At 36.5% G+C, this 8,350-nt stretch overlaps 1 protein-coding gene across 1 annotated transcript; it reads right to left on the reverse strand.

Annotated features, from left to right (window-relative positions):
- Positions 1-6,143: 6,143 nt before the first annotated feature.
- On the reverse strand, positions 6,144-8,083 carry LOC108466188 (uncharacterized). Its single transcript, XM_017766540.1, has 3 exons — positions 7,941-8,083; positions 6,501-6,588; positions 6,144-6,410 (listed from the first exon to the last, which is right to left on the reverse strand). The coding sequence occupies exons 1-3, from the start codon at positions 8,081-8,083 to the stop codon at positions 6,144-6,146; spliced, it is 498 nt and encodes a 165-aa protein (XP_017622029.1).
- Between the last annotated feature and the right edge of the window lie 267 nt (positions 8,084-8,350).

An 8,350-nucleotide genomic window follows, 5' to 3' on the forward strand; every position in this document is an offset into this window, starting at 1 on the left:
AGTAATGTGATTTTAGAAAATCACTATAAATTGTTGGTGTGGAATTATAGGCTGAATAAAATATGTAATCAAAGCTTAGTTGGTCTAGTTTCTTATAAAAGAGACCGTGGAAGCAAAGAAATTTCCTATAAAGAGATATTTAAAGTTGTGTGGGACGGTGTCAGAATGACTCCGAAATCCTCTGTTCTGTCTTTGGAAAATCATTATAATTTGTACAAAAATGGTTATAAGATAAGATTTATATGCTTAGACTCCTTAATGAGTCTAGTTTTAAATGAAATCAAATAGAACACATTTTGAATTCTGTACAATGAGAAATTTGATTTGTAGTGAAGAGTGGTCAGATTAGTCAAACAGTGAAACAGGGGAAACTTTAAGAAAAATCTGGTATTGATTGGCCACACCTAAAATTCTGAAAATTTTATGGATGAAAGATACGTGAGTCTACATTCGGGGAAAATTAACGGCAATTGATTTTTAGTTTTGTATCTCCAGTTATAAACAATTTAGTGACTGTTGCTCAGGAAAACTGCATGTAGTGAATATGTGATTTTGTTGTAAACTTTGATGAAACTATTTGAGTTGCTTATAAGCTATTGCTGAAATTGATGTATAAGAAAAATATGAAATATGTATGAGATATATATATGTGATAAGGCCTAATGGCCGATGTGATGAATGTGAAAGTGTGAATGGCCGATGTGATGAATGTGAAAGTGTGTATATATGTGATAAGGCCTAATGGCCGATGTGATGAATGTGAAAGTGTGTATATATGTGATAAGGCCTAATGGCCGATGTGATGAATGAGAAAGTGTGTATATATGTGATAAGGCCTAATGGCCGATGTGATGAATGAGAAAGTGTGTATATCTGTGATAAGGCCTAATGGCCGATGTGATGAATGTGAAAGTGTATATATATGTGATAAGGCCTAATGGCCGATGTGATGAATGTGAAAGTGTATATATATGTGATAAGGCCTAATGGCCGATGTGATGAATGTGAAAGTGTATATATGTGATAAGGCCTAATGGCCGATGTGATGAATGTGAAATATATGTGTGATATGTATATGTGGTAAAGCCGAATGGCTAATGTGAATGTTGTAACATGTGATTAAATGTACATGAAACTTGGAAATATGTTCCGGGTGAGACCCGATGACTACGTGTGGAGATTATGTCCGGGCAAGACCCGATGACTAAGTGTGGAGATTATGTCCGGGTAAGACTTCATAATAAGAATTGCTTATAAATATACGCAATGCGAAAGGTTAAACAGGTATGTACTCCAAGTTTATATATGATGCACACGAGAGCAATCTATGGGACTATTCCTATGATTATGTGACATCGGTTTAGTGTGAGAGGTTATGTGAAATCATATGATATATCTATGTCACATGAGCTCACTTTTATGTGAGAGTTTATCTGGCTATTGTATATGATGAGATGTGCATATTCGGAAAAGGGGATAGTATGCCCGAAAGAAGAGTGAAATAAAAATACGAACAACTATGTTATAATTTGGTTGTTATCTGTTGACACTGCTTAAAACTTACTAAGCATTGTAATGCTTACTCCGTTTACTTTGTTTCCTCTGTTTTATAGATCTCATTGGAAGCTACAGGCTCGGGGATCGTCAAGAACTAGTCACACTATCACTACCCACTGTTTGGTACGCTACGTTTTGGAATATCTTATGGCATGTATAGAATAGACTAGTAGCGGAGGATATTTTGGTTAATGTATATAAGCCATGCGAAAATGGCTTTAAGTATACTTTGATCATAGCATTGTAATCATTTTGTATGTCGTCCATCGAGAGGTATGGAAATGTTGGTAACAGTTAGTCATGGGAATGGTTATTCATGATCACTTTTGGTATATGTATGACAAACTCTAGTTGATCCATGGAGGATCATGAAATAGGTAAAGTTTACCTTAAGAATAAATGCTGGCAGCAGCAGTGATGTGGATGTGAAAAATCTCTAAAAATAGTAGGAATGGAATTAAATAGCGAATAAATTATGTAATCGAACCTTGATGAATCTATTTTCATAGGAAAGTAACGAAACGTTCATATGAACATTATATTATGAGATGTTAAAGTTTTCGTGAGACAGGGCTAGAACGGTTTCTGGATCCCCTGATCTGACTTTGGAAATTCATTATAAATTAACCAGAGATATTTAGAAGTCATGCCATATATGTATAGATTCCTTTTTGAGTCTAGTTTCTATAGAAACAAACGGCATCAGTATTGAATCCCTGTGCAGGGAGATATCTGATTCGTAATGCATGAAGGTCAGTGTAGTCAAACCCTGGAATAGGGGAGACTTTAACTAATAAACTATACTAATTGGCCTGACCAAAAATTCTAAGAAAAAATATGTAGATGGACATATGAGTCTAGTTTCGGAGAAAAATTATGAATCTGATTTTCGAGTTGTGGAACTCAAGTTATGATTTTTAAGGTGACAGTGATGCAGTTAGCCAGTCGTCTGGAAAATTTTTAATTGGACTGTGAGAGTAAATGAATTAGTCGGTTAGCACCTCGTGTTCGACTCCGGTAACGTCTCGGGTACGGGATGTTACAAGCACTATGGACTCTTTAACCTTGACTATTAATGCAGAGGAACTTAGAGGTGCTTTGTTTAGCATGGGTCCTTTAAAAGCTCCTGGCCTTAATGTTTTTCATGCTTTTTTCTACCAAATTCAGTGTGATATGGTAGGATCGGATGTTTATTCTTGGGTTCATGATTTTTTCAGTAAGATTCCCATCTCTTCTGTTAGTAGCACACTCTTGGTTCTCATATCGAAGATTAAGAATCCTACTTCTTTCTCCCATTTCTAGCCAATAAGTCTTTGCAAAGTCTTGTATAAGGTTGTCACCAAAATAATTTCCAATTAGTTCAGACATATTTTTTCGTCCCTCATTGCTCAAAATCAAGTGAGTTTCATGGCAAGAAGACAGATTGTGGACAATATTATCATTGCCCAGGAAATTATACATTCCATGCAGACTAAGAAAAGCAAGAAATTATGGATTGCTATAAAGGTGGATTTAGAAAATGTTTATGACAGAATTTTCGTTGGGAATTTATTGAAGACACTTTGGTTGATGTTGGTTTTCTTTTGACCTTGATTAAAGTCATCATGGACTGTATTTCTTCAGTTTCAATGCAAATTATGTGGAATGGTAGGCTTTCTTCTAGCTTTATTCCTAAGAGGGGTATTAGGCAAGTATGCCCTTTATCTCTGTACATCTTCATACTCTGCATGAAGAGATTAGGCCAATTAATTCATAGAGAAGCCGCAAGAAAATCTTGGAAACCTATTGTACTGGGTAAGGATGGTCTGCCCATCTCACACATTTCTTTCCAGACGACTTATTCCTATTTGCTGAAGCTGAGGTTGATCAAGCACACAAAATCAAGGAAGCTCTATGTACTTTTGGTAAGGCTTCGGGACATAAAGTTAATGAACAGAAAACTACTATTTATTTCACTAAATGTAACAACCCACTTTTTAGTGAAATCGAAACAGTGGTTTCGGGACCACAAATCCGACCCAAAAATAAATTTTATTTTTATTTTATTAGATGGTTCGTATTATGATAGACATGTCGTGTGAAAATTTTGATACGAAAATTTTATTGATTAAGTGTTTAACTACGAGAAGGACTAAATCGCATAAAATATGAAAGTTGAACTCTAGTAGCTATAAGGATTAAATAGCTATGGAATTCAAATCTAGAGGTCCTTATATGGAATTAGACCATTAAAGAAAAGTATGTAGATTTTTGGTGACTCATCCATGGGAATTAGAAAAGAGTAGGGACTAAATTGGAAATTAAAATAATTAATTAAAAGATAATAAAAAGAAATATCATCTTATTTTGTCATACTCAACCCCAAAATTATATGGAAACACTAGGAGAGAGAGAGAAGAAACTTTCAAGGCTTAATTGGGTAAGTTTTCTTGTCCCGTTTTTAGTAATTTTGATATTTTTGAAATCGGGATAACTTAAACTATCTATTTGGGGGATTAATTTGAAAAGTTATCAAAGTATAGAAAATGGGTCATGGATGTATATGCTAAAAATTAGAAATTTATGGTAGAAAATGAAAGGTTGTTGATAGGTAAATAACTTTTACAAAGTGATTTTTTATGAAAACATGATTTAGGGACTAAAATGTAAACTTGTGAAATTGAAGAAAAATTCTGAATTTTTATGAATACATGTGCTATAAATTTTTTAATGGTATTTTGGTTAGGCTTGGAATAGGAGTAAATTGCGCAAGTTTCATTTTTTGAGCCTAGGGACGAAATTGGAATTATGGAAAAGTTAGGGGCAAAATTACTATTTTGCCTAGGACGTAAATTAAGTCCAAATAAATATGAAATATGTGAAATTGATGATTAAATCTATTTATATAGATCTGGACAACACAAAGTCGAGGTTAGACTGAGGAAATGAAAAGGTTTCGAATTAGTAGATTTTATACGCGAACAAGTGTCGAGGTAAGTTCGTGTAACTTAATCGGGCTTGTAAATATGTTTAATTGAATGTTGCGTTGTATGAAATGTGGCTTATATTGATGTACATTACTTGAACGCTATAATGAGAAATTTAATACATGCTTGATATGGTGAAAAAGGGTTAAGTCCGATTGAATATTGAATTTCGATGAATATATGCGCTTTCCCGAAATGAATAAGGTCCTGCATTTGTTGTGGACGAGATTTAGCTCAGACGAGTAATCCTATTGACCTTGTTATAGAAAGGATTTAACCTGGAAGTGTAATACGGATATAATAGTACCTCTTGAGTATCCATTATGATTAGGGTTTAGCCTGGACTAGTAATCCTAATTTACCTATTTTGAGTATACATTATATAAAGGATTTAGCCTAGACTGGTAATCCTGTTATACGATATGTGGCTCGAGAGTGTGTTCCTTGATTAAGTGCCCGAATGGGTACCCTTGAATAAGAATTGACAGGTTATTGAATCGTACACCTCGAGTGTACCACTTGAACATCCATCAGAATTTCAATGATTCAACGGATATAAAACTCTTGACATGGCATGAGAATTTTGAGATGAAATGATAATGTCTCAAAAGAGTATTGCATGTTGAGCTCATCTATGTTTACTTGATTGTTATGAGGATTTTTGGTGACTAACATGTTTGATTGAATGCATGTGTTAGGTTATATTGCTAATGGATGGAAAACGTGATATTGTATGCTTAGATTTAAATAATGGGATTGGTAAGTTTAGTTTCCGTTATACGAACTTACTAAGCATGTAATGCTTACTCCGTTTTATTTTCCCTGCTTTATAGTGCTCGGAAGCTCGTGAAGGTTGGAAAATCATTGGAGCATCGTCGCACTATCGACTAGCTTATTTTGGGTATACATAGTAAAATTATTTTGGTATAATGGCATGTATAGGACAACTTGGCCATTAGTGGCATGAAAATGATGTTTTGTAACCTAGCCATTGGAATGGCTAGTAATGGCTTATTTTGGTATGATTAAGTAGGTTATTATGATATATTCATATGTGATATGTTAAGTATATGTGATCAAATGATATTAAGAAGGAAGAGGGAAAAATTCGTTAGAAAACTTAGGAGAATGAGGAAAGAAAGCCAAATGTACCAAAAAACAACAGGATAACTCGATAACTCCCCAATCCTTTATTTTTCTCCCCACATCCCCACTACTCACAACCACTATAGAATTTCAGCCAAACCGACACTCCTTCAGTTCACAGAGTAAAAATATACGCTAATGCACACACAGGGATTCGAACACAAGACCTCCAGCATATTAACACTCCACTTAACCACCAAAGCAGCAGGGTCATTCTGTTATAAGCTTATCAACAATTAAATAAAAGCCTATTGACCAAAGATAGGGCTTTATTCATAAAAATGCCAAAATTTTCCCAAGTAATGGCTTGAACTTGGGATCTCTCACACACACCCAGAACACTTAACCACTGAAGCAGATACACATTTGTGTCACACATTCGAAAAAAAATTTAAATTTTGGGGCGTTACAACTCTTCCCCCCTAAAAGAAAATTTCATCCTCGAAATTTACCTTATCAGAATAGATAACAATACTACTGATGCATCGCATCCTCAAGCTCCCACGTGGCCTCCTCAGTGCTATGATTACGCCATAGAACCTTCACCGGTGGAATAGATTTCCTTCTCATAACCTTAACATCATGATCCAAAATCTGAATCAGCTCCTTCTCAAAGGTCAAGTCTGGCCTAACCTCAATCTCCTTAATAGGGACAATATAAGTAGGATCAGATCGGTAGCGCCTCAACATTGAGACGTGAAACACATCATGAATGCAGTCTAGCTCTAGAGGTAGGTCCAACTAATAAGGGACTGATCCCACTCACTTCAGAATTCGATAAGGCCCAATAAACCTAGGGCTCAACTTGCCTTTACAACCAAATCTCAGAACCTTCTTACATGGCAAGACCTTGAGAAATATTAAGTCCCCTACAGAATACTCAATTTCATATCTCTTCAAATCTGAATAAGATTTCTGCCTGTCAGAAGCCGCTTTCAAGTGATCCTGAATCAATCTACTTTTATCCTCTGTCTTAGAGACCAACTCGGAACCCAGAACACGTCGTTCACCCAACTCAGTCCAACATAGGGGAGTGCGACACTTATGTCTATACAGAGCCTCGTAAGGTGCCATCTGAATGCTGGAGTGGAAACTGTTATTGTAAACAAACTCTGCTAGTGGTAGATAGTCCTCCCAACTGCCTCAAAAATCAATAACACAGCTCCTCAACATATCCTCCAGTATCTGAATCACACTCTCAGACTAACCATCAGTCTAAGGATGGAACGTAGTACTGAAGTCCAACCTTGAACCCAAAGCCTCATGCAACTTTCTCCGAAATCAAGACGTGTAACGAGGATCCCTATTAAAGATAATCGAAATAGATACCCCATGTAGTCTCAGTATCTCAGAAATATAAAGCTTCACAAGCTTCTGCAGAGAATAATCTGTCCTAATCGATACGAAGTACACTGAACTGGTCAATCGATCCATGATGACCCACACCGAATCCTTCTTAGTGGGTGTTAAAGGCAACCCGCTAAAAAAATCCATCGTTACTTGTTCTCATTACCATAACAGAATCTTAATCTGCTGCAGCAAACCTGAAGGCAACTAATGCTCAGCCTTAACCTGCTGGCATGTCAAACATCTCACTACAAAATCAATAACCTCACGTTTCAACCCTAGCCACCAATATAACTCACGGAGGTCTCAATACATCTTATTTCTGCCAGGATGCATAGCATAAGGGCTACTATGCTCCTCCCTCAATATAGACTATCTCAGATCAGTATTATTCGGAACATAGATTCTCCCACGGAAATAGAGTTCCCCATCACTATTCAGTCCAAACTCTATAGTACTACCACACTTAATCTATCAAAACCGAAAACCTAAAGACTCATCCTCCAACTACTTACCCTTAATCTGTTCAATCCAGGTTGGCTTAACCTGAAGCTTGGCTAATAAGCTACCATCATCAAATAAGCTTAGGAAAGCAAACATCACCCTCAAATCAGTCATACCAGTATGGTACTCAATTGTGCAATCGTAGTCCTTAAGTAGCTCAATCCATCTACGCTGCCTAAGATTTAACTCCTTTTGAGTAAGGAGGTACTTGAGGCTTTTGTGATCAGTGTAGATGATACACTTCTCACCATACATATAATGCCTCTAAATTTTTAGTGCAAATACCACGGTGGCCAATTCCAAGTCATGCGTCGGATAATTCATCTCATGTTTCTTAAGCTGACAAGACGCATATGCTACCACCTTACCATCCTACATTAACACATATCCCAAATTGACATGTGACGCATCACTATAAACCGTGAACTCCTTTCTAGGTTCTGGCTTATCAAAACAAGGGCCTCAGTTAATACAGTCTTGAGCGTCTCAAAGCTCTCTTGCTGCGCATCAGTCCAATCAAACAGTACACCCTTACGTAGCAGCTTAGTTAAGGGTGCTGCCATCAATGAAAAACCCTCCACAAATTGCTGATAATAACCCGCCAGCCCTAGAAAACTACAGATCTCTGATACATTCCTAGGTTGTTTCTACTTCAACACAGCCTCAATCTTTTGAGGGTCAACACGAATCCCCTCAGCAAACACCATATGACCTAAAAATGTTACCGTACATAACCATAACTCACACTTGCTAAATATAGCATAGAGTTGCTTCCCCCTTAAGGTCTAAAGAACAACCTAAGGTGCTCGTCATGCTCATCCTCAGTCCTT

The sequence above is a fragment of the Gossypium arboreum genome, chromosome 2, assembly GCF_025698485.1.
Source record: "Gossypium arboreum isolate Shixiya-1 chromosome 2, ASM2569848v2, whole genome shotgun sequence".
NCBI classification, from domain to species: Eukaryota; Viridiplantae; Streptophyta; class Magnoliopsida; order Malvales; family Malvaceae; genus Gossypium; species Gossypium arboreum.

Coding starts and splice junctions, on each gene's coding strand:
- LOC108466188 (XM_017766540.1), bottom strand. CDS start 8,083: ATGGCAGCACCCTTAACTAAGCTGCTACGTAAGGGTGTACTGTTTGAT. Junction 6,589..7,940: donor AACCTAGAAAGGAGTTCACG/GTTTATAGTGAT, acceptor GGCTTCTGACAG/GCAGAAATCTTATTCAGATT. Junction 6,411..6,500: donor AGGTCTTGCCATGTAAGAAG/GTTCTGAGATTT, acceptor GTCCCTTATTAG/TTGGACCTACCTCTAGAGCT.